General features: G+C 47.4%; 1 protein-coding gene across 2 annotated transcripts; it reads right to left on the bottom strand.

The window, feature by feature from the left end:
- TRIM29 (tripartite motif containing 29) lies at positions 1-25,779 on the bottom strand. 2 transcript variants are annotated; one of them, XM_034754864.1, is made up of 9 exons: positions 24,745-25,779; positions 17,257-17,352; positions 15,347-15,580; positions 14,729-14,927; positions 11,018-11,101; positions 8,035-8,124; positions 6,642-6,743; positions 5,394-5,470; positions 1-1,621 (listed from the first exon to the last, which is right to left on the bottom strand). In XM_034754864.1, exons 1-9 carry the CDS (start codon positions 25,600-25,602, stop codon positions 1,559-1,561), a joined length of 1,803 nt encoding a protein of 600 aa, XP_034610755.1. In that variant the 5' UTR covers positions 25,603-25,779; the 3' UTR covers positions 1-1,558. The 2 variants fall into 2 exon arrangements, with proteins under 2 accessions (XP_034610755.1, XP_034610756.1); XM_034754865.1 differs by lacking the exon at positions 6,642-6,743.
- Between the last annotated feature and the right edge of the window lie 457 nt (positions 25,780-26,236).

The raw sequence follows: 26,236 nt of genomic DNA, 5'->3' as shown, positions 1-26,236 counted from the left end.
CTCCCTCCCCAGCCCCGTCCTTTCATTTAAAACATGGATATAAAAGAAGTTTTGTCTGCAGAGTCAGATTAAAAAACAGCACATAGCTTTGCCATGGGGATTAACTACAAAGTAATTTTCAGCAAGCAATAGGTGTGACCTCGTTCAACCAGGTGCTGCATGCGTGTGCGAGCGGGCACGGGTGAGGAGAAGGGGTGGGCTGGCTGTGAACCTGAGGAAGGCTTGAACTGAACAAGTCACGCAAAGTAGCTGCAAACACTCGCTTCTCCAGCAACTTATCATTGTCAGAGAGCCAGGCCTTGATCCTGCAATGTGCCTTTAGTTCCCATGGAAGTTATGGGGAGCTGAGGGTGCTCCGCAGCCAACAGCAGCAAGCGCTGATGCTCTTGGAGATTTTGCATAGTTACAATGACCCCTCCCTGTTGCCCAGAGGGAAAAGCTAAGTTGGATCATTGGAACGCCAATTGCCTCTGCCCTGCTTTCTGGCTGGCAACAGTCATGCGACCGCTCTGTCCAGAACACCGTCAGAAAAAAAACCAACCCTGAAATATTACCGTGAGCAACAACAAAAATAATTCCTGATCCAGAAAAAAATAATGGAACCAAAATATATAAGCTAATTTTGTTTGCGGGAAGAGGGGGGGAGCCCACCTACGACATCTAATCAATCTTCCATTAGTGGGATGGATTTTCCTTTTCTTTTTTAATTTGAAGCGGTGGCTGGGGGGGCCCGTTAATGGGATGTAGAGCCTTTTTGCCATCGATTGGCAGCCAGCCCAGGGGAGGAGTGACTGGAAGCGGTTACAGTCTGATGCATCTTTGGTGGCCACTGTGAAATGAGTGGGTGGGACTCAGAGCTGTCCTTGGTGCAGAGGTGGTGTCCACCATGTGGTAACCACTGGACATTGTCAAGGGGAAGCCCAAGAGTGTCTCCATAGAGAGGCCAAGGATTGAGTGGCTCACAGAAACAGACTTGCCCTTCCCACTGGGGGAGAGGGGAATGTCTGCAGATTAGGTTTGAGGCAGGTGGATGGAGGAGCATGGAGAAAGCTTGGCCTGCCAGTTCCCAGGATGACCCTGCCTTGTAGATTTAAAGAGGACTTCAGACTCCAACTTGGCACCTTTCACCAGCTCTACAAATTCATTCAATGATGACTATGTGGTTGGGAGAGCAGGAAGCACATGGTATGATACTATGGAGGGGAAGGGCTCAGTGCATACCATATCCAAGACCCCACCTTCCCCAAAGCACCTAGGAGAAGTAGAGCAATCTCTCTGCAGGTAGAGAAGGGTGTGGCGAGACAGGGAATAAGAAATCTACACGGGTTGGGCTTGTTACAGTTCTCTGGGGCTGCAGAGCTTTCAAGAGAAATATAAAACGGTCCTGGGACCGATTATGAGTTGGGAAAAGTCCTCATTTCCTCTAGCGCCGACCACCCTATCCAGCCCCTCCAGAGATTAGAGTAGGAAGTTTAATATAGTAGCAGGTTCATATGTGAAAATTCTTGGTTGGTTCTCCACTCCCGGCACATCTGGCTTTTCCCATGGACAGCGGGATTCAAGGTGCCTCATTTGAAGTGAATCCGTTGCCTTTGTTGACGTAAAAGGGGCGGTGGTGTGACTGCAATGGAGAATTTTGGGCATGTGAATTAAGAGCAGGACTGTAGCTTGCAGTCTGTCCTTGACCTACACTTAATTTGCACTGCCTCCGCCATCTAATTAACCCTCCCGCATACCCCTTCCACTCAAAAGGTTATATATTATTAACAGTTCCAGCTGTTCTTTTAGCAGAGCGACACCACCCATTCCCCCTGTTCAGAAACTGGAGCCACTTGACTTATTCATTGCAAACGTAGCCCTTATTCTCCAGCTGCACACAGACTTTGGGTGAGTTTTGTTCTGAGGCAGAGGGTCTACACCAAGTATCTGCATTAATTAAATCCCACGTGAGCCCTCAAAATAGGACTTAGGGGGTGCATGTGTCTGCTGCCAGCCCTCTGGGCAGGGCTGAATTTCACCCTTTGATATTTGTACGTAGCTACTCATTGTTCAGAACTAAAATCTGAATCTATAGGATGTTCACAAACATTGACCTATGCACTGTGTGTGATGGATCAGCTAAGCTGCATGGTGTTTTTCTGCTCTCTGGCTGGATGACGCAAAACCCTTAAACGTGACTGTAAGGAATAACCAGTGTTAAATAACCAGTGCTGTTGTCTGTCCTCAAGTCCACATGTGAATATAGGTTTCTGTGTGAAAAACAGCCCAGCCCTCAAAAGTCCGTGTAAACAAAACCCAGTTTGTGCAAATCTTCATGAATGACAAAAGGGCAGGAACAAAGCTGAACTTGAGCATCTATTTTACAAACTTCCCCCCATTCTATTCATTGCTGCTTTCAGTTGTGCCACTTCCCATCAGCATCTAACCTTGTCATCCTGCTGTTACCGCCCGGATGATCTGGCCATGTTTATCCCTGGGAAGGGTGTGTTGCAAAAAACAACATTGGCTGGAACGAGGGAGCTTGCAGCTCTTGTAAAACACAACAGCCACGTTATGGGTTAGTTGTGCTAGTTGGTTGCAACATCTCAGACAAGATCTTCAACTCAGAACCACCTGTATTGGTAAAATCTACCATGACTTCTCTGCTGTGCGTAGCTGCACCAGCTCAACAGGTCCTCTTAATTACCTCCTTGAATGCAGTGCATTGCTTATGGAAACTACCCAAATGCCTCTGCTCCCAGCAATGTTGCTGGGCCCTGTGAGATCCACTCCAAAAATGTGCTGATCCGGCCAGAGTTCTAAGGAGTACCAAAGTGTCAAAACTAGTGTAGCCATGAATAGGCGATAAGCCAGCACAAGGGTAAATGAGCGAATCAGCCTTTTCATGACATAGATATCTCTGCTTAGCACTGGGGTAAAAGCAAAGGCAGCCTTGGTTTTGCTTCATCATGATATACTGACCTAGATCCAGATCGTAGCTTGGGAATGGTTGGGTAGATATCTAAAAGGACTGGTTTGGGCTTCTCTCTATTAATCATACCAATTAACATCGCATACACCGTGTAATGCTGAGCATGAGATGGATGGATGGACGTAACATGTCCATCCAGTCCTGCTGTTCAGCCCACACTTCTAATACCTGCTGTTCAATGCCCTCTTGTGTGTGAATTCCATTTGCTTTACAGCTCCAATTTCCAGCGTAATTAAAGAAAGAAGAAAAGCTCCCCTTTAAATAACTCTCTGTGGGCCGGCAGTTCTGGCCTCCTAGAACATTGCAGTCCGTTGTGTGAATTAATATTTACAGGCCTTTTAGAAGGTGGATTACTTAAATACATATTTAAGGCTATTTTAAAAGCCAGATTATTGGCCCAATAGACTGTAACAGCTCCTACAGAGCCACTGCAGTCCAGAGCACATGTATCTATTTTGCAACGTTTTAGTGCTCATATATATCATCTGGATTGTTTGGTTCGGGTCTATCTGGTGAATATAAGCTATAAAAATAAAATAATCCCAACTACTATATGCACGAGAAAGAGATCCAAGTGTTTACAGGGGGGAATCAACCCAGACTATTGGATTAATATCAGGGCACTAGTAAGGGTGTGATTTGTGTTAATGGAACTGGACTGTCACAACAGGTCCATGCCCATTGTGGAGCTCACTCCTAGTAGATAGTAACTCTACCCTCAATCTCATCACTGTCAGATGGAACTGGAAACCCACTTCTCTAGCCTTGCTTCCCCCATTATAATAATGTGCTATAGCAACAACTTCGGGGTCTCTCCTAACCTCCCCTACTGCAGGGATATCTCTTATGGGAACATTATTCCCAGCATGCCTTTCTGGGTCTAGTCCTTTAAATTTGGCAGAGCCAAACAGCTGTCACCCTAAAGCAGCCATTTTGCAAGTGGTTGCTGCATTCTTCTCTTCTAACTGGTAAGTGCTCTTAACTCCTGGTATTTTTTCCCTTTCTCATTTCTAAGGCAATGGCATGTTCTTACAAATGCATAATAATCATTAAAAGATAAACTTTCTTTTGGGAGGGGGAGAAAGACCTTTTCATGCATTTAATTTTGATCTTGCAAGATGCTAAGATATTTCGGTGCTAAGGGAGATAAGGGAACCAGGAGAGATAGGTTCAAGTAGGTTTTTATGTGATCACTTGTTTTGCTTGTTAATCCAGTATGGTTTTTATTTAGGAATTAAATAAAATGGCCTTGTACCTTCTGTAGTCCAGTGTTTCTGATTCCTGTGAGTTGAGATATTTGGTGGTTTTTGTGAAGCCCCAGCTCCTGGAGTCAGGCAATTAACTAAGAATCTCTGCTTTTGGGGTTTTTTTAAAGAAAAGTAAGCCTCTACCCATCATGGTTGCAAGGAACTCTTGAAAACATGAAATATAAAGGCTCAAAAAGTAGAAGGCAAGTAAAAAGAACCAGCCCCCAAAATGTACTATTTTTAAAATCTCTTGAGTTTTGGATGGCCTGACTTTTGAGATTTGAACACATGGGGTTGGTAATACTGGTATTTGTTTAGACCAGTGGGAAACTGGTACAAAACACGACCACATGGATCTAGGAGTGTTTTATGACCACTTCGGAGTGGTATAAATGATTACATAGGGTACAAAGTCGCAATGAATTGGGCCAACTTTTCATAAAGACTGATCCTTAATCAGTGATACAGCGCATCAGCCTTCAAGACTCTGTGATCAGTATGTGAGGTAGTCTTACGCTATGGTCTGTGGTGTGCAGACTCCACATTATGTGTTTTCTAGGCACCACAGACCACACTTATAATAAGTGACCCCCATGCAGTGAACAGTAATATTGCAGAGTCTAAGCCAGTGGTTCTCAAACTTTCGTACTGGTGACCCCTTTCACATAGCAAGCCTCTGCGTGTGACCCCCCCTTATACATTAAAAACACTTTTTAAAATATATTTAACATCATTATAAATGCTGGAGACAAAGCAGGGTTTGGGGTGGAGGCTGACAGCTTGTGATAATCTCGTGACCCCCTGAGGGGTCCCGACTCCCAGTTTGAGAACCCCTGGTCTAAGCAACTGTGGCAAGGTCTAGACTGGAGCAAATTACCATTTAAAGCCCCAAAATTAAGATTTGAAATGGGGTTGAACCAAAACCCTGCATCCAAACGTTTCTGAGCCATGGGCGGGTTTGGAATCTGGTCTGAACCATGCAACTCTGCCCATCTCTCAATGACACAGAGTTGACTATGAAAAATAAGAAATACTATCACTGGTGAAGCTTAGTTGCTGGACCTTCTCCAGATCCAAAACACCCCTTATGACTCCCAACCTCCTGGGTGCTCCCACAGCAGTTCCTTCTCTTGCTGGAGCCCCATGAGTGCACAAGTCCAGGTCTTATTACTTACCAGCATGGACTGCTTGGAGGATTTCCATGTCTGCGGCTGCACCTTTGTAGCTTGGTGTCTCACTATGGCAGGGTACGCTGCGACAATACAAAACAGCTAGTTAGGAGCAGTGATGGGGTTATGATCTGGTCTGTGTAATACCCCTTCCTGCAAGCACCATCGCAGATTGCAGAATTAGAAAATACACATAGTTAGGAATCATATAGTCTATGACCGAAATGCTGCCACTTCTGGGGTGGATTGCAGCATCTATTAGAACAGTGGCACCACCATTCAACAGTTCAGGGAGAAGGAGTGAAAAAATAAACTATCCAGTTAAAATGTCAGGGGAATTTATGGAAGCAGAATGTCATTAGCCAAATTAAAGTTAGGCCAAGATACCAGGCTAATTGCTCTAACTCTTGGGGATCTCTAATTTCTGCAAAAAATCAAGACCTTGGATTTACAGCTTAGCTGAAGGATGGCATTCCAGCAACCCTAACCCATAGCTTTTATATTGGCCAGGCCTGACCCTGTTTAGCAGGAATTGATGCAATCGCAACTCTTGGCAGTAGCCAGTGAGGAGGAGAGGATGAAATCCTGGGTTCAGTGAAGTCTGAGGCTAAGATTTCACCCTGAACGTGCATGTTCCTCTGTTTTAACTGATGGGGATAACACTTTTCATCAGGAGATCTCAAAGTATATCTGTATCCCCATTTTACAGATGGGGAAACTGAGGCACAGAGCAGGAACGTGATTTGCTCAAGGTCACCCAGCAGGCCAGGAATTAGAACCCAGGTCCCTTGGGTCCCAGTCCAGTGCTCTATCTTCTAGGCAACACTGCCTCCCACATTATTAAGTTAGAAAAGGTGTCTCCATTAGGATATTACAGGGAGGGGTCAATGAATGTCATTCACCAGAATCCTTTTCCGTGTCCCCCCCCACCACCACCACCACTGCCCAAATAACTTTTGCTTTCCATTCTCTCCCTGCCCCCCAACAAATCACTCCAAACTGTTCATTAGATCTGACAACCCCAAAGTTGAGCAAAATCCTGCATTGCATTAAGCTACTCCCATAACCAAGCCAGAATGAGTGTTCAGGGGGCCATGTGTGCCATATTCCAGGCTGCCTTTCACAGGGGGAGCAGCAGAGAATGGGATTAAACACCCCCCTCAGGTCAATCACTACAGACTGACCCCTGAACGGTGGGGTGGAAGGAACCAATAGAGGGAAGTATAAAGCTACTAAATCCCTGAAGCCCTGTACCAGTCTTAGTGAAGAGGCTGCCGTCGGACTGTTTGCTGAAGTCACCAGGTGAACTTTGCCCCATCTGGGGGAACTGATATGGCATCTTAGTTCCATTGCCCACTGGAAAAGAGAAGAGCTTGTGTTACTTCGAGAGGTTGCCTTCCAGGGGTAAAAGTCCTTGTCTGTGTAATCATCAACCTGTATAATGGCCTGGCACCTGCTGGGTGGAGGGAACTTAGATCCCTGGGAATGCAAACAAAGGACTGATAATTACCCAACAGCTATCTCGTTTAGTTTTAACGGATTCTTAACGACCAGAAATGAGAGAGGAGGAAGTGGTGGTCTGGGTTTTAAAAAGCTGCCTTCGGATCTGACATCCCAACCTTCTTGGGGTACTTGGAAAACCTCAGCAGGACCCAACGGAGGAAGGGAAGGCCAGGGCTGCAAATGCGGGAGTAGGTATGAGGTGGCCAGGCCAAGTGAGAGAAGGTTGATGTTTGCAGGGTGTTCGTATGGTGTCAATGTTCTGCATAGGGAGGGAAGAATCTTTCTTCCGAGAAACCACGGCGCGTGTGTGATGCAGTATGCGTGGTGCCGGCGCCAGGCCCTAATAAACCAGTGTGCCACAAACTAGAATCATTAGGCAGACTCCAAGTCTACCAAAGCTCTTTCACCATCAGCCTTTGGGACCCTGGGCAATGCTCAGTGAAGTCATCGGGAGTCCTCACTAGAGCTTTGGATCAGGCCCTTCCTGCTGAGGGGAGTCTCATGGCAGAGCATGTGGTAAAAAGGAGACAATCCTGCTAGCCGTGCGGGTTGTGCAGGAAGGCCTATGAGAAAATATTAAGAGTATGAGCAGAGAAATGAAGAGAGACCTAAGGGGAAGGGCGAGTGTTTAGTCTGGTAGTGCCAAGGGACCAACCAAGAACAGGGCCCAATTGTACTAGGCGCTGTACAAACATAGTCCGTGCCCAAGCTTTCAATCTACACAAAAGAGAGATGAGAGGAGAAGCATGGTCCTGTAGGTAAGCCACAGGCCTGAGACTCAGGAGATCTGCAGTCTGTTCCTGTGTCTGCCACAGAGTGCCTGCATGACTTTGGTCAAGTCACTTAATCTCTTTATGCCTTGGTTCCCTATAGGTAAAATGGGAATAACAATATTTCCTACTTCCCTTTGTCTCTATTTAGATTATAAGGGGCAGGGACTCTCCCTAACGATGTTTAGCACAATGGGGGCCCTGAACCTGATTGTAATGTAGATGATGATGATATAAACCAAATAGAAAAGGTACAAATATGAGCTAGGGCTGCCCCAAAGTGTCAGGGTGGCTAAAATGGCAAGGGTGGAGAAGCAAAGGAGGTGGACTGGGTGGAAAATGGCGAGAAGCCCTGGCACAGGCGGTAGGAATACCTTTCATTGAGAAAGCAGAGTTACCAATGCCAAGTGTCTCCTCTGCATTTTGGAAGGAGGAATATTCCCACGCTCGGTTGTTGAAATTGGCTGCAAGACAAGAGAATCCAGTTTAGCAATCAGCTCCTGATAACCCACACCTAGGCCTGTGCCCTGGTGTTGCTCCACTCACAGTCCTCCTGACAGACTTAGAATCAGAACCAGCACGGTATAGGTGAGGTTAAAGTAAGCCAAGCCGCAGAAGAATTGTCCATCTGTTCTTTTCACAATGCCCTGGGTGGGAGAGGAAGGGCGGTGTCTCTCTCCCTCTTTCTGAGCGGTGTGAACAAAGCTCCCTCAATGTAACAAAAAGCCATCATTAGTTACATTAAGCTGCCCACTCATGATTTTTCAGCATGATTATCTTGCAGAGATACCTGCAGGGAGAGGCTGGGACTCCGAACATGGGACACGCGTAATAGGGAAAAGTTTCTTGCTCACTCACTCACTCTCACTTCACCTCCACCACCATAGACTTGTGCTTCAGGGTTTCCCCAGCACTTGCTGCAGAGGTGTGGGTCTCCGCTGCATACCTATCTTCCAAGCTACCAGGCACCGAGGCCATATGCAAAGAGGAAAGGAGCCAGATCTCCGAAGTGCGTCTGCTGCCACCCTGTGGGCTGCTCTCATTTTAGCACTTCCATTCATGTTCCTTTCACACACCGTAGCGTCTGCACCGCTCCCTTGCAAAGCTCACCAGATACAGGGACAAGTAGAGTGACCAGATGTCCCGAGTTTATAGGGACAGTCCTTGTTTTTGGATCTTTTTCTTATATAGGCTCCTGTTACCCCCCACCTCCTGTCCTGATTTTTCACACTTGCTGTCTGGTCACCCTAGGGACAAGTAACCTCCCTGTTCCAACTTTTCAGTTGTGGGCAGGTGGTTTAAACAGAGAGCGAGCTGCCCCTTGCTAGATGAGGGGTTGAGATGGCCACAAATGACTGATTTGCAAATGAATCCGACTCCAATGACCTTTGACCACATCACTCTCTAGGATTACTTTGCACTAGCTGGTACCGCAGCCTGTCATTGTATATGGTACTGTGGGGCCATCAGTTTAAGCACTGCACGCTTGTTTCCTTGTAGTACATCCTCTAGATAGACCTCTCACTGCTAATCTGCACATGCACTCAGAGGCTTGCTATTTGAAAGGGCTCACCAGTACAAACGTTTGAGAACTACTGTGCTAGAGAGCTCTGAAGCAGAAGACTGTCCCTGTATTTAGCAAGTGCTAAGGGGTTCCCTGTGGTGCCCTGTCACAAAACCCCTATTGGTAAAAACCTCCCTCTGAAAACTAATTGAGGGGAGTGCAAGGCCCCAGCACTGCATCAAGAGGGGGTGTCTGTTCAAATGCAGGGAGAGATGCACTGAGATGGGTATCGAAGGAATGTACAGGTTTGATAACTTGCTGTGAAGTTATTTATTATTAGGAATAGTTGTTTGGGATCCAGCCCCCTTTCCTGTTTTGTGAATCCTTTACGAATCAATCTTGCTGTCTGCGAACGGCTTTACTACGTGTAGCTCTTTGCTGAGATCTTTGGACAAACAGTTTTCAAACCCCCCGTGTCTTTTGGGAACTATTCACTTTCTGACTCTGTGTTATTTGTTATTGCCTAAATGACATGGTCTTGATTTTGCTCCCTCATTGGCTGATTAAAACAGAAATAGCAAATGATTGAGAGCAAATACCAACTAAGGAGTAGCCTTGTTAGGGAATGAATCCCCTGTTCTCATGCCAATCGGGGCACTGTTGGGGCAGCAGCTGCTTCTCCTACAGTGTGTACGTGCAAATAACAAACCAATAAGGGGTGGCTGAGGGCATTGGTGTGAATTCCAACCATGGCTCTGCAGCATTCAGCCAGCTCTGTGCACTACTAACCTGTGAATCCCATCTGGTTTATTAAAGTGAATGTCCCATTGACTTCAATGGGACAGGCCTGAGTAGTAAACACTGCTCCCTGTAGCATTTGTCGAATCTGGTGCATCAGGGCCGGCGCTTCCATTTAGGCAACTGCCTGGATTTGGGGGGGCGGCATTTTGCCACCCTCAGCAGCAATTCGGCAGCGGGAGGTCCTTCCGAGTTCCAGGTCTTCGGCGGCAATTCTGCGGCGGGTCCTTCACTCGCTCTGGGACCCGCTGCCGAAGTGCCCCGAAGACTGGGAGCACGGAAGGACCCACCCCCCCCAGCCGCAGAATTGCCAACAACGACCAGGAGCGCGGAAAGACCCCTGCCTAGGGCACCAAAAACCCTGGCGCCGCTCCTGCGGTGCATAATGTCTATTACACTGTAACATGTCCACCTACTAATGCAGGGGATGGATAACGTTGTGACCAAGGGTATTCAGTGCAGTTCTCCATATAGCAAAAGATACGAGAGGCTCAATCTAGCCAGCGAGTGGAGCTATGGTATGCCCCATGTTTCCCAGCAATCCCTTGGCAGAGCTGGGAGTAGATCCCAAGACTCCTGAGCTTTCATACATGTTAGCAGGTCGAGGTAATGAGCTCAATCTGCTAACTCATGTTAAAACTTCAGACTGCCCCATCTTCACTAGGGTTTTACCTCATGTTGGCTAAGGCAAGGTCAGAGCACACCTTTGTCCGAGGGAGACAAGCCCTGAGCCCTTCAGTGCTCCTCCAGGCTTTGCACTCAAAGCCGGTTACCCTGGGCAGCACCTTGTCTGTTGCCCTGTTTCAGAGAGTGCAAAAATGTCTGTGTTTTTAGGCTAAACAGAAAACATGGGGCCAGATTCAGACCTGGCATGAACAGTATGAAGGGGCTGAATATGCCCGATTCCAGGATGGTGATGTGAAAAGTAAGTGGTCAGAGGAAGCAAATGACACGCCATACGTTGCATCTCTGAGTCTTGTCTGCCCTGCTTTGTTTAGAGGCAGCCCAGCCATGGACGGACAGAGAGCTTGAGGGAGAAGGGTCAGTCACGGTACCTTTTGGGGTCAGGTACATGGAGAATCTCTTCACGTTGTCAGGCTGATTCCACTCGTAGTTATTGTGCATGTAGCGGTGATCACCTGGAGGAGCAGAGCAAAGTCTGGGTCAGCAGAAGGTAGGACTGGAAGCAGCAGAGGCGAGGGGTGGGTGGGATGGGGCAGCATAGGCCAGGGCCGTTCCCCTTTGGCTTTCCTCAGACCTTTAGGGAGAAACCATTTTGCCCTTGCAAGATGGATCCTTTGAAAACAGACTTCCTTAGTTGTGCAGTTCCTGTCTAGGGCTCCTTGGGATGGGGTGAAGTGAGGATGGCTGTACAGAACAAAGGTATCTAAGTGGATTTGACCCCAGGGTCACCGAGGCAGTCTCATCCCTTTTGAAGTTAGGCTTGGTCTACACTACCCCCCTAATTCGAACTAAGGTACGCAACTTCAGCTACGTGAATAACGTAGCTGAAGTTCGAAGTACCTTAGTTCGAATTAGTTCGAACTTACCTTGGTCCACACTCGGCAGGCAGGCTCCCCCGTCGACTCCGCGGTACTCCTCTCGGCGAGCTGGAGTACCGCAGTCGACGGCGAGCACTTCCGGGTTCGACTTATCACGTCCAGACTAGACGCGATAAGTCGAACCCAGAAGTTCGATTTCCAGCCGTCGAACTACCGGGTAAGTGTAGCCAAGGCCATAGTGGCAAAACTCCCATTAACCCCATTAGGCTCAGGATTGGAGCCGCTGTCTCAACCGGATCCTGCTGGAGAAGTTTTCTAATAAAGACCTGTCCTGGGCAGAATTTACATTAGCCTTTCCTCCCTGTCCTCTTTCCCTCTTCTCTGCCACTCCCTCTTCTCTTTCCTCCTGCCCCTCTCTTTAGAGTTGGCCTCATTAATGCACCAAGGCTCTTGGCAGAAGGGTTTGTTGGTGAAAATGGGATTTTAGACAATGCGCTCGTTTGCTATATCCGGGCCTCTCTGACTGTGTAACAGCCTCCCCCTCCATCTGCCTGTGTCCCCTTCCCACACAGGCTGTGCTCCCAAGATCACTAGTGAGAAGATAGAGTAACCAATGTTTTGGGAAGCAGCAGTTCCTCATAGAAGAGGCAGAGGACTGAAAGGTGGGACCCAACCACTCAATGAACCATTCACACTTGAATGTGTGACAAGAAGCATGGGGCTCGGTGTGACAAAATGAGAAAGTTCCCCACTAGCAGCTTCGTGGATGATTCCCAAAGAGCTGAGGGATGGATAGCAAGTGCCTCCTCGCTAGTTGACACTTTTGCACAATTCTCCTTGGCCTTACACTGATTGGACAGACGAGAGAACCTGATGGCTCAGGGGAATGGAGTCAAATCCTTTCACTGGTAGGTCAAAATCTCAAACTGGGCCGCTACTGGTTGTTATCCTCTAGCAGGCATCCAGGACATTACATGCTAGTTTGGGGGTTCATTGGGACATGCCCATCAAATGTTCTCCAGACACATTCCTATCCAGTTACAAACAAAGGGTCTGATTTGAAAGTTCTTGGATGCCAACGGGAAGACTTCCCCTGAGTCAGGTGTGTGTGGCTCACACTCAGCGTGTCCACCATGATCACAGGGGAACCTACGTGGGGATGAGTTGGATCAGCTTATCTAGTCACAATGCCCCCATCTGCTGAGTATCCCGAGTTTTGGAATAGGAGAGACATCCTCTCCACCCGCAAGCAAAACGCCTGAGAAAAAGGAGAGGGGCCTACGAGGGAGTTGCCCTAAAGTTTTTGACTCCCCTCTTCAGTGGCTTCTAAGGCCCTGGCCCTTTCCCAGGATAGCTGGCACACTCTGAAGAGGGGAGTCAAAATCTGCTGGGGCCGTGGAAACTGAATTCCAGCCCCATCTCTAGAGGCGGAGGCCTCGGATCATAGTGGTTGGGTGAGGATCTTAGACATTTGGATCAAGGAGTATTGACAGGGTGAGGAGTTAAGAGGTTTAGCTGGCTGGGTAAATAAAGGACTTTGTTCTCCTGAGCTGTCAATCTGGCACCTTTTGCCAGCAAAGAATTAAGTTTGTTGCTTGGATCTAACTGCACATGAGAAATGTACCGTCTGCGTTGAATTAATGAGTCCCCATACAGAAATCCCACTGATCAAGAAGGAGCAACACTTTATAGAAGCTGACATTTTACAACCCAACCTATATTTATGTCCACCTGCTATCCACAAGCACCTGGCACAGTCTCCGTCCTTGTGAGATTTCCTATCGCTTCCAGTTTAGCTCTCCCTATAGTAGTCAACCACTTACCTAGGGGGGTTCCACTACCCAGAGACCTGAACAGCTGAGTAAAATGCATTGCAGTCAGTTAGAAAGAGGCCCCCTACTAAACCCCTTATTTAAAACATCCACATCACAACTTTGGGGTTTGGGCATTTCCCTTTGAGTGACCTGCTGCACTGGCCAGAAATGGAAACCACTTAAAGATTAGGGATGTTTTCTCTTGGGTGCATAGATGTGGGCGCAAGCAACTGAAATTCAGACCTGGATGTAGAATTGCAAACACCCCGTTATGTGAGGATTTTCCGATCAAGGGGTTTTACTGTGGCCCATAATAAAGACACATGCAAAAAGTTGCCCTAGATTGCAAACAGCTCCGAGTTCTGGAACTGGTTTGGATGAGAGGTGTTGGGTCAGGCTTAGTTCTAAATGCGCAAAATTGACCCTGTGCAAAGAGCCAACACAAGGCTTACGTGCCGCTTACATCTGACTTCAGCCTGGTTGTGAGGCCTTGAGTGGTGTATGAGCCTTCTGCTAGCTCTCTGCAAAGAGGTGAATTTCACCCGATGTTTAGTTTGTTAGTTGCATTGGTTTGACTCTTACGTTAGCAAACGGAGTTGTGGTTTATTTGCTGTGATTTATTTCTGCCGTATTAAAACTCTCAGGATGCTGTTTGAAGGTTCTGCCTCTTTGCAAGATTATTAAGCAGGCACCTGTTATAACAACAAGCGGAGTCTCTTTGGAGACTGATATTAAACAGGTTTCACTCTACTAATATATTATTTCTCCCAGTGAAGTTTTTAACAATGAAAGATCAAATGGGTTGCAGGTGAGCTTGCTAGGTTGACTCGGGGAGTCTGTTAATTAAGGCCAATAAGTAATTGTAGAGTTATTTCCTTGCAGTCACTAGATACAAACTCTTCCTTCTTTCAAGTATAACTATGGTTTGCAGATATGATGGCTGTGAAGAGTTTTTTGGATTACCTTAAATAACTTTTCCCAGCAGTTTGAACACCCTGGGACTTATTAGCCAGATTCTAAGCAGTATCCATTAAACTATTGGTAAAATTTTCTAAAGTGCCTGAGATGTGTAAAGGTATTTAAGCATTGCTACAAGCAGTGTTGCAAGGCCTAAGTCACAGATGGCGAAGTCCCATTCTGTGTTACGCAGGAGGGCAGACTAGATGATCACAGTGTCCCTTCTGGCCTTAGAATTTAGACTTATGAAACTTCAGAAGTGACTCGGAAGCTTACGTCTGTTGACCTCTGAGCTCTGACCTCATCACTGACTTTGTGTTACCTCCTTTGCTGGAGTTTGGGGAATGGGCATGGCTGGCTGGAAAATTTCAATGGGAAAAAAAAAAGTTGAAGTTTTTTTACAAGGAAATGCTGTGACCTAGAGATGGGATTGACTCTGGATATGAATAGAAAGCAGAAAAAGGGAGGGAGGAGCAGCTCGGGGAAACACTACCATTCTCCATGTGATTCCTCTCTATGAAGTTCCGGCTGAGGTCTGCCTTGCAGATCTTCTCCACGTGTCTCATGCAGACGTTCAGCAGATCATCCCGGAGGAGCCCCATCGACGGGCTCATGGTGTCCCCGTCCAGCAAGACGCTGTAAGTCGGGAGAGATGGTGGGGCGATATAGTTCCTCATCATTGCGCCAAATTCCTGCCAACCGGAAGGTGTGGAGGTTAAAGTACCGAGAGGCTAGGATGCAGGGGAGGCTAAGGAGAGATTCAGAAGAGGTTAAATACAATGGAGATTAGGGCTCTGAGGAGGCTGGGGGATGTTAGGTTTCAGGAGAGGTAGCGGGATCAATCCGCTAAGATTGTGCATCGCTTCTAGGCAATGCAGTATCATGTGAACGCCCTCTGATCGGGTGAAAGCCTTGGATACCCTGCTCAGTTAGTTGATTCCTGCTTATGTCAGGGGGACGTCTCCAAAAAACAGACTCTAACATTTCACAGCAAGATTGCCAGCTGGTGTATATTGACCCCGTTCTGTTACGCCTGTGGACCATCTGCCCATCAGAGATATCCCTTTCTTAGTAGAAACAGGAGTGGAGGAAAGACACCGCCTCGATTTACCTGCAGAAAGAGCACCGAGTCACTGATCTGATGTATCTGCTCCCTGGTCTCCTTGTCCTCCTGCAGCAGCTTTGCCCTCTCTTCTAGCTCCTCCACGATTTCTTTTATGTTCTCCACCGCGGTCTGTTCCCTCTGCTCCAGGGCAGCCTTCACCTCATCCCGCTGCTTCTCCAGGTCGCGGACCAGCTCTTTGTAATGCTGATCCACGGTGGCTTTCTCATTGGTGGTGAAGTTCTAGTGGGGGGGATATAGAAGGCACGTGGCATGAGGCGCTCAGACCGGGGACTCCAGCAATCCAACACAACCGCAATGTATATTCAGGAGAGGAAGAACAGCATGATGTTGGAGGCAGACACCCCTCCCCAGCACCTCCAGCTATTCCACACATGGCCAGGCCCCTTCCTCCCATTAGGCAGCATTTGTGCATGCAGATCCCCTAGCCTATCAAAACGCAAGCTGGAGAGGCTGAAATCCTAGGCTGTGTCTGGAGAAGTGTAGCATGGAGACTTCTTAGACGGGAAGTTCTCTGGGCTAGGGACCCTGCCTGTGTTTGTGCAGCACCCAGCACAATGGGGCCCTGGATGGGGTTTCTGGGCGCTACTGCAAAATAAAGATTCATCATTGTCGCTTAAAAGGAGTCCCTTACTAGAGTGAAACCCTTGGGACTGAGGCTTGGAGGGTGGCAGAGCATTCTCAACAGCCAGCCCATGGGAGCAGAGATCCCACCCGAAGGTCTGGCCACACTAGAAAAGTTACATGGGTACAACTTTGCTAGGGTCATGTTCTACCAGCATGGCTAAAGCAGTATTACTTCTAGGGTGTAGGCAGTTATACTGAAAGAGCTTATATACACTACACTAAGATGCATCCATATAAGCACTTTTGTACTGGCGTGAATATGTCCACACTCAGCGGGTTTCTGCCATGTTAACTATACCAGTGTAGTGACAGTAGCAAACATTTCTAGTGTAGACAAGCCTATGTCCCTTGGACTTTCAAGAGAGTCCTAGGTTCTGAAGTGACACTTGAAAATAGGACCTAGGCTCCTAAGTCACTTAGGCCCAGGTCCTCAATAGTATTTTGGTGCCTAATTCCTATTGAAACCAATGGAAGTACCTAAATACCTTTGAGGATTGGCCCTTTGGCCCTTTTGAAATTGTGTCCCAGAATGACCAAGGATAGTCCCATGTTCAGGCCTAAGCTTTCTAGCTTGGCTTCCCAAAATAATATTAAAGGAAGAAAGAAAACCAAGGTACAGTTGTGGAAGGACTGAGAGAAGGCAGGATTTCTTGTTGACTGTACATACTTTGTTGGGCCTGATGTCCAGGTAGGGTGTGAATTATGTTGACCGATATTTACATTGGTCCTCTCCTATGGATGTAGATATACCAGTATAGCTTATTCCCTTTCCCTTACGGAAATAAGCTGTATTGGTATAAGGCATCTTTCTTTGGGTATAACTTGATCCATATTGCGGGGGCTAAATCATTTTAACTATGCCAGTACAGTTGAGCCAACCCAACCTTTGTGTGTAGACTAGCCTTCGGTGATGCTTGCTGGAAAGCTGGATGGAGAGAGAGCACCAGTAACCCCAGGCAAGAAGGTAACAAGGATAGTTATCTAGCAAGTCCATCTTGTGCGTTCTTGGTCTCCTGCAGGGTGTGTCATGTGAGAATTGCAGCGGACACCATTCTCCCAGACTTAGAATGAGTGTGGTTGATCGGGTGATAAGAGAGGAGTGGAGGGAGGGAGAAATGAGTGTGATATGAGAATGTGAACGGAAGAATCAGAGCACGGGAAAAGCGGGGAGGCGAGAGGGGCAGGAAAGTGTGAAAAACAGGGGAAAGCATGTGGGTGAAAAGGGGAAAGGGGGCAGTTGGGAAAAGCCAAAGAGAACGTCCCGTCCTCACCTTGATGCGATCCTTCTCCTTTTGCCACTTATCCACTTCATCTTCTACCTCTATGATCTTCAGCTGCAGCTGCTCCTTCTGCAGCGAGAGCTCAGCCTGTGGGAGGGAGGAAAGGGGGAGACCTGTGAAATCGAGCGGCGTATGGCCTACTTCAAAGAGAATTTCTGCTTTTACTTATGCATTTGGCCCTGAACCATAATGGCTGGGAGCTACAGGCTCCTGGCACCACTTCAATGGATATCATACGCTGGCAGCTGGAAAAGATCCCGATGTCTTCAGTTGGGTCAAGAGATGTGGCTCCCTAAGCAAAGGAAGCAGCAGAGTCTCCTGCTCGGGAAGGGTGGGATTGCAAATGGTACGGCTTTTAATCATGCTGGAGTCATTAGCTGGAGGGCAAAGAGGCTTGTTTCAAAATTCAGCGGGGTATGAAATGAAGGGCCCAACCCAGGGCGTGTTTGTGCAGCAGTAGCAGTTTTCATGTAATTATGGAATGACGTTTGATTAGTGTTGCAACCAGGGGATGACGCCCCCGGCAGGAATTCTGTTTAGATAGGACTGTGGATTAATGTGCTCTGAGTCTAGGGTTTTAATGTTCTGCTAGAGCTGGGTGAAGGCAGCAAAAAAAAAAAAGGCGAGGTGGGGGAGTGACTGGGAACATTTGCTTGGTCTAAATCAGCAACTTTGCTTTGATACCTTCATGACCCCTTTTTATTGGCTTCCCACAAACATTTGTACAACTGATTTATTGGTCGATGAGGATGTTCATGTAAAGAGCGAGAGCCCGAATACCAATGCAATTACGGGTTGTGTAACCCATCTATCAGTGTTTGCTGTGTTTCCCTTCGCATTCTGCCTTCAAAGGGTGAGGATGGGCTAGTTCCCACCTCTAGAGCCTAGCTCAGGTTGTAGCGATTCAGATCTTTAGCTCTGGAGATCCCTGGGATCAGCCAAGATGGGTGGCTATCATCTTTGCACAGCACAGTGAATTGCGTCAGGAGAACTTGCGTGACTATTTCAAGGTCTTCCACTTCTGGGTAATAAGGCTGGGTTTACACTATCACTGTAACCAAGTCAGGGAATCGGGATATAATGCTGGTTTGCTTACAATATGATTCAGTTGTGCCGTATCCCCATACCTAAGGTAAAGCTAGTTTCAAAGATGCAAAGTACCTTTAACTCTCGCTGGCTCCACTGGCAGCTGGGGTCACTCACTAGGTGTGTAACCCACTCTGTCCCTGTTTATGGGGTACTTGGGCCACACAGAGGTGATTGAACTGCTACAGCCGTGGCTAACAGAAGTAGGTCTTCTAGCAATTTCAACCACATTGTAACTAGGTTCCCTAGCTTAATGATCGCTGTAGTGTAAGGAGGGTCTAAAGGTTTCAGTCATCCAGTGGGGTAGCAGAAAGAGTACCATGTGACTTAAGAGATTAGCTGCACAACATAAATGATGCACACAGCAGAAAGTCAGCCAAACAAGCCCAACCAAGCTCAAGCCAAGGAAATCTGTCTACTAGGTTCTTACACTTGTGCCCATCACCATGGTATCAGAGTGCCAGCTTGAGCAAACGGCAGCAGCTTTTGAGACCCATTGATTCAAACTGTCCCTCTTTAATAAGTCCCTATTTATCAGGGAAAGCCTAATTTGCCAGGTTTTTTCCTATTGCCCCATCAAAAAAAAAAAAAAATCCAGCCACTCCAATATAGCTCAGTGAAGTTAGAAGTTGCATCCCTGTTTCTCCCGCGAAATCTCGCTCAGAACAGTCTTTGCATGTTGGTATCTGTGATCCTCTAAAAGGGGGCCCCCCTCAAGCCATTTTACAGTTCCTAGGTCCGGGGAGACCCCTTTGGGCTGTTGGACTGTGACTACCCACATAGAGCCATATCCCAGAGTTCCAGGTGTACAGAGAGTGGAAAGCAGACATAAGCAGGTTGAGTGGCTGGGAAAGGATGTGTCTGGGGCTTGTTCACCAACCAGCTCCAGCTAACATACAATGAGTGGAAGAGGAAAGGTGGATTGGCCTCAGGAAAAGATATTATGACAATGAGGGGGGCTATTGATATATCTAAGATAGAGGAAATTTTGCTGGACCTCAGACCAGGAAGGTGAAGGGATGAGACTTAATTCCTTGATTTGTGTTTAGGGAATAGGTTACCTGGAGCAGCACATGCTGGAACAGTCCCTGACCACGTAGCAGCCTTCCTGAAGGCTTTCTTTCTCTCCCTCATGCTGTGCAATGTCATATACAGGGCACAGTCAACCATTGGTGCAGAGGTGGGACGCCATGGGATGCGAACCCTTTGGCTCCAAGCCCCCATTATCCTCTAATAGCCCGCCCAAATTCAGAAATGAAACTGAACGGCAAGGGTTTTCACAGACAACCAGGTCTGTGGGGTTACCTTCTGGTAGCACTGAATAGTTAGTCAAGGAAAGAGTTGGACTATGAAGGTGGTTTTCTCGTCAGGGTTACTGGTATCGTTTTCAGGAACGTCGTATGGCTGGAAAGCAAGTGCCAGTGTGGAGGGGTTTAGGTCTGCAGGGCATTGGGGCTTTCTTTGGAATGGATCATCTCTTTCTGAAGGGAGGGGGGCTGGATAGAAAGCACTGTCAGGAGAATTGAAGCTGATGGATGGATGGCGGTGATGATGATCCTGAATTTTGATGGTACTTTTTATGAAAATGGATCCCAACAGGATTTCCCCAATTATTACTAGCTCACTGTATAAGTTATAATTATCCCTGCCTCCAGCACTGAAATGCAGCTGCCTCTGGAGTGGAATGAGGCAGCTGTTTTAACAAGAAACACTTCTCTATGATTTAGAGCAAGAATGCCATTTTTGGTGTAAATCAGAGGCAATTTAGGTAGCCAGAATCTAAATATTGTAGTTATCCACACCAGATATGGCACCAGGGCCAAGGGAAGATGGGAAAGCTTATGAAGACACCAGCAAAAGGCAAGGAAGATGCAGATTAAATCAAGTGGATTGGGGGGGGGGGTAACTGAAGTAAATTAGGGTACTCTGTGGAGAGGTAATTTATAAAAAGGATGGAAGATAAAAAACTGTTCACAGAAAAGAACAGGGAAAATAATCTAAAAATAAGCTGGGAGGTAGAAGGGAAAGAGAAGGAAATTTGAATACAGCATAACTAGTGACAAGAGAATTAAAAGATCTGAAAACAAAGGTCCCAATTCATTAGTGGGTAAGAACATCAGAACGGCCATACTGGGTCAGACAATGGTCTGTCTAGCCCAGTTTCCTGTCTTCCGACAGTGGCTGATGACAGGTGCTTCAGAGGGAATGAACAGAACTGGACAATTTGAGTGATCCATCTCCTGTCGCCCATTCCCAGCTTCTGGCAATCAGAGGTGTAGGAACACCCAGAGCACTGGGTTGAGTCCCTCGCCACCTTGGCTAATGCCATTGATGAACCTATTCTCCATGAGCTCATCCAATTCTTTTTCGAACCCAGTTATGGGTCTGAGCACATCCAAGCACGCAACCAGAGGGTTTGGGCAAAGGTGCCTCTTTGCTGCCTTGGTTCTGGGGCTACCTGGGAGGCCGGTTCAGCATCCAGCACAGATTACAGCAGCCTCAGGGCTGGCCTAAATTCCACTCAGCTGCTTGTGGCCCAGGGGGGCTATTTTGGCAGCTGGGAATAGCCAGAGCACAGGGATGCTCCAGACACCCCCACACCTATGCCTAGGAACAGCCTTACAGGAGGGATTTTTAGGGTATCATAGAGACTTTGTGCCAGCTCCAGGCTACTTAAGGAAAATTCCCCCGTGCTGGGAGGCTTCCCCAAGGTCCAGATCTATTGGCTTTGCTCTAAGACTGCGTAACTTTTTCCAATAGTTTCAGAACCAAACAGTGGGGGGATTGAGTCAAGCTTTCCCTCCCATAATGGTCTGAGGAAGGCAAAGGTTGGAGAACCCCAGCTCAGGTTACTCCAGGCCTCATCTACATTGGTGGATTTAGCTCTGGCTTCTCTGGGACTGTAACTGCACCAGTACAAAATCTTAATGAAGAAGCAAAGTTGCTCTAAGGGTTGATTTGCAGCAGTGCAGTTTACCCAGCCTTCAAGTTGTCAATAACTACACCGGTGCAAGATGTGCTGCCCTCGAATAGAGTGTCTGCATTAGGATCACATCGAGGATAGCAGCAAAACTTCTCCAGGGGCTGAAAACTCCACTGTACACAAGGTCTCATAGACAAGCCAAACCAAAACCTCACCTTACATCAATGGGGGAGGGGAAAAAGCTCCTCCATTGTGTATATCAGTGACTGTTTGCTCTGTAGCTGACAGCCTGTAGCAATACAGAAAGGGCACTGAGTGGAAGCACCCCAGACCATTGGAATGAACAGTCAGCTTCAAAGCCTTGTTCGCTCCATTTAAAGCCACTTTGTTGAAATGAGCAACGCCCAGTTCCAGTCACTTGAATGTCAGTTCTCAACCACTTCATTAAACCTGCTGTACAATGTAAACTTTTCCTTAAAGGGAAAAGAAAAAAAAATATCAAAGCACTCTCCACTAGATGTGATCTGACATGCAGAATATTAAGGCTTGGGATGGACGGTAATGCAGTGTTGTTTACAGATCGGTGGTTGTTGGGTATTTCTGATACTTCCTCATTTGAAAACAGGCCTGCAAAATTGGTTGTGAGCGGAGTGTCTCTTTTTAAAATGCCGGGTGTCATCTGTGCTGCAGAAATCTCTTGGCGAATCAGTTTTGTGTGTGTGCATTTGCTATCAGCAGCCACCATTTGCCAACATTTTGTACTGCTATCTTAGCTTTATGATTTGTTGCTTTTTAAACAGCCTGGCCCTGAGGATGTTACTGTTTGTTTAAATCTGTAGCAGGAAACTAACCAGGAAGGGTGCCTTGGGGAGGATTTAAGTGGGTACTCTGCAGTGTAGCAGAAGGAAAGACAGGGAGAGGCAGGATGGTTTGGTGGGGTGGACTGCTATCCAGGAGACTAGCATTCAATTCCCTGCTCCACCACAGACTTGCCTGTGTGATTTTTGGGCAAGTCACTTAGGAAACTGCGGTAGACAGACAGACTATCTGTAAAATGGGGATAATAACTTTGCCCTACCTCGCAGGGGCGGTGTGAGGATAAATGTATTAAAAAGATTGTGAGGTGTTCAGACCCTATGGTCAGGGAGTTGTCTAAGTACCTACGATAAGGAGAACACAGTTTGGTATGTGACAGGTTGGTGCATCTTACCGTGTTCTCAGGCATTCAAAGCAATCAATAGGATCAAGTGTAACAGGAAAGGAAAATAACGTTGCTGCAGGAGTCCCATGTATTTGGGATAAATCTCAATGGATTCCAAGGAAGAAGCATCCCTACAGATTTCCCTTGTTGTCAGATGATGAGCAGCAGAAGGACCTGATTGTATGTGGGAGGATTCTGGACTCCAGTTTGTGGTGGCCTTTTAATTCAAGCTAATTAGCTTCCACCACTCACAAGCAATTATAAATGCTAATGTAGATACTCTCCCCTGTTCCTTCCTCATTATGGTTCAGCCTAGAGTGAATTAACCAGCACCAGAAACAAATGAGCAACTACGGTTAAACTAATTGATTTCCAATTAATTCAAGTTACAACATGGCCAAAACCTGTAGTCTAGAAAACCCTTGTGCATGTGTGTGATTCACATTGATAAACCCCTGAATCCTGTAGGCTTAGCAGCAGTGGAAACAACACAGTTCAGGGATGTATTTGAAGTCCTGCTTGAGTTCCCCAGGGACTCAGCTGTGGTACTAATGAGAGCCAAATAAATGGACAAAGACAGATATGAGAAATCAAATGACATCACTTAAGTCCTGGGGGAGGGGAGAGGCTATCTTTCTGCCTGCCCAGTTATGGTCACTTGCTTACAATCAGGATGGTCTAGGTCCATCGAGCAACCGCAAGGATGCATGGCCGCTTGGAGACCTGAGTTAATCAAAAGAGCTAGAGAGAACATGACGGCCAGAGAGCAGAGATTAAGCGGGGACCTCCCTGAGATTAGACATGATGTTAAAGGGAACAGAGGCGATGCAGATGCTACAAGGCATCAAAGTAACAACGAGGCATGAAATTAACCTGCAGACTGAGAAAGACCTTCAGGGATTTAGATGGGATTTCTTTATATAGAGAGTTGCTGAGATATGAGCAAACCATCATTTAGGCTGGTTTTAAAAAGCAGCTAGATGAGGACAATGTTGCAAGCAAGACTGCAAACTGTGTAGGAGAGGATGGAGATTAGACAGACTTCCCTGCTGCCCTTCTTCACCATTAACATATCTGATCATTCTAGATTCCCGGGAAATCCCTCTTGCATGCACTTAACTGAAAAGGGTAGGCCGTTTCCTTCTGCTCGGCCTTAAGAAGAGTTAAACCAGTTCTCTGTATTTAGTGTCACTGAAGAATTCTCAGCCTCTGTCCCTTTTGGCATTTGTATTTTCCTGTTCACCATGGTATCTGAGTGGCTTCCCAATCCTCAAAGAAAGGATGGGTTTGCGCTTAAGACGCAGGAATGAGATCTGGGTTCATTTCCTGACGCTGCCACAGATATCCTGTGTGACCTTGGGCAAGTCACTTGATCTCGGTGTCTCAAGTCCCCATGTGTAAAATGGGGATAATCGGCCTTTTTCTGTCATATCTATTTCAATTGGAAGGTCTCTGGGCAAGGACTAGCCCATACAGCACCTAGCACAATGGGGCCCAGACCTCAGTCCCACACCCCTGTAGTAACTATACCACATCCACTCAGCAAACAGACTGAACAAAGGTGGGAAGGTCTTTCTTTAGCCCTTACTTAATAGTGAGGCTACTACACTCTTTTGCAGACTCCCTCTCAAATAGGATTCCAGCCCTGCAAGCTTCTGTACAAGTGAACAGCTCAGTGATAACAACACTTTGCATTTACTATGCAGCTTTTGTCCCAACAAAGGGCGGGCTGGCATTATTGTCCTCTCTTTGGGGGGGAGGGAGGGGAACAACACCAGAGAGGTTCAGACCAACCTTTTCAAAAGTGGCCACTGATTTTTTTTTTTTTTTTTTTTTTGAGGGTCACCACCTTTGGGTCCCCAACTGGAGACACCTTGAACCCAAACTAGGCCCTACCTGCCTAGATTTGTGTACTGAAAAACTGAGGCATTCAAAATTTGAGGTTGCTCTTAAAAAATTGGGTCCTAAATGATTTGCGCAAGGACACATGGTGAGCTAGGGGGCACAGCAGGGACTAGAACCCAGGTTGCCTCACACCCATTTCCCCAAGATCAGTCTGTTAGACCATATCAGTGCCTTACTAATGTCATCCAGTGCACCGGCCATGTCCGTTCAAGGCCACTGCAAATGCTCCGCCTCCCCAGAGTAAGTAACATTATACCTAGACATTCTGTGGGGTGGGGGGAATTGCGGGTGGGAACAGAGCGGGAGCTGTCTACTATTTAGATGAGTGGAAAGAATGATGGGAACAGGCAGTGGAGAGCGTTACCTCTTTCCCCGATTTCTCAACCTCCACCGTCACTGTGGTGTGGTTCTTGTGCTCCTGGAACATGCAGAGGTAACAGATGCACATCTGGTCTGTCTGGCAGAACAGCTCCATGGTCTTGCCATGCACCGGGCACTTCCTGGCTTCAAAGTCCTTGATTGGGTCCAGCAGCTGGTGATCCCGGAAAGCAGCCCCCTCCAGATGGGGCTTGAGGTGCAGCTCGCAAAAGGAAGCCTGGCACACCAGACAGGACTTCACCGCCTTCTGCTTGTTATCGATGCAGGAGTCGCACAGGACCTCCTCTAGCTTCACGCGGGGTCTCGACCCGGGCACTCTGTTGGCCATGTTGTAGCTAGGTCTCTTCAGGTCCCCTGTCTCCATCGGAGGGAGGGAGGGCTTCTTCAGATCCCCTATCTGCCCGCCTGAGTACAATGACCTCCTGCCCTCTCCTTCACTGGAGAAGAAGGCCTTTTTCGACTCTGCCATGAAGAGCGGTTTCCTCAAGTCCCCTTTGTCTACAAAGGAGATGGGAGGCCGACTCACATCCCCAAGCTGCACCCCAGGGTATGATAGCTTCTTCCCGTCCCCTGAATCCATGCTGAAGTAGGATGACTTCTTCTCGTCTGACTCCACAAACTGGATGATCGGCCTCTTCCAGTCAGTCCCCGAGTAGATGGAGCTCTTCAGTTTCCCCGTCTCCAGAGAAGGACTGCCGGTGCTTTTGGCACCTTCCTTCTCACCCCCACTGGGACTGGTGGACTTCTTCAGCTCCTCTCCCTCTTTCTTAGAGGGGGACGGACAAGTCATATCTTCTTGGTTCCCAGCCACGCCATTTGTCCTTGCGGCACACCCTGTTTCCATTTTGCAGAGGGATGATTTGACCTCTGTTCTTTGCTCCTTTCTCAGCCCTCTTGGCAGGGGGTAGATCTTCTGTCCAACTGCTCTTCTCTGTAGAGCAGGCAACCTTGCTGGTGATTGAGTCAGCAAGGAATGGAGGAGGAATGCAGGAAAGCCTCTGCCTAAATGACACACCTTGAGCTGCTGGGAGGTGGAGAACACCAGAACTATGCTGGGTAGAGCCAGAGAGAGGGAGATGTTACAAAGGGATCAGAAGCCACAGCTGTGCGATTAATTATACAAGGCAGCCCACACCCAGAACATTCTTGCCTAACCAGGTTTTGGGAGGAAGAGTTGTTTATATCCTTTTTAAAAAAAATAAAATTCTGATTAAGACGCAGCAACCGGTTCTGCAGCTTGTTTCGAAAATGACTTTCTTGCCATCAGGAGCTAAGCTTTACCTCCTTGCAGATGTGGGCAGGGCTAGAGAGAGTGAGGTCAGGGACATCGGTTTAACTGGGTCTCTCTCATGCACTTGCATGAAATACTCGCACACAAAATACGGTTGACATTAAAATGAATATGGTGAATAAAATTGTGTTGTATTTAAGATGGGATCTCCCTAGGATTTCAGGTGATGAGTACAGGTAGGGGTGAA

This window comes from Trachemys scripta, chromosome 21, assembly GCF_013100865.1.
Source record: "Trachemys scripta elegans isolate TJP31775 chromosome 21, CAS_Tse_1.0, whole genome shotgun sequence".
Lineage (NCBI taxonomy): Eukaryota > Metazoa > Chordata > Testudines > Emydidae > Trachemys > Trachemys scripta.
This window is presented reverse-complemented; position numbering and strand designations above follow the sequence as displayed.

What these genes read in the sequence shown, in the direction of transcription:
- TRIM29 (XM_034754864.1), bottom strand. Translation starts at nt 25,602, where the DNA reads ATGGAAACAGGGTGTGCCGCAAGGACAAATGGCGTGGCTGGGAACCAA. An exon ending in CTCTGCTTTCTCAATGAAAG is followed by an intron (nt 6,744 to 8,034) that starts GTATTCCTACCG and finishes TCTCTTTTCCAG; the next exon opens with TGGGCAATGGAACTAAGATG. An exon ending in CAGCCTCTTCACTAAGACTG is followed by an intron (nt 5,471 to 6,641) that starts GTACAGGGCTTC and finishes GTATTGTCGCAG; the next exon opens with CGTACCCTGCCATAGTGAGA.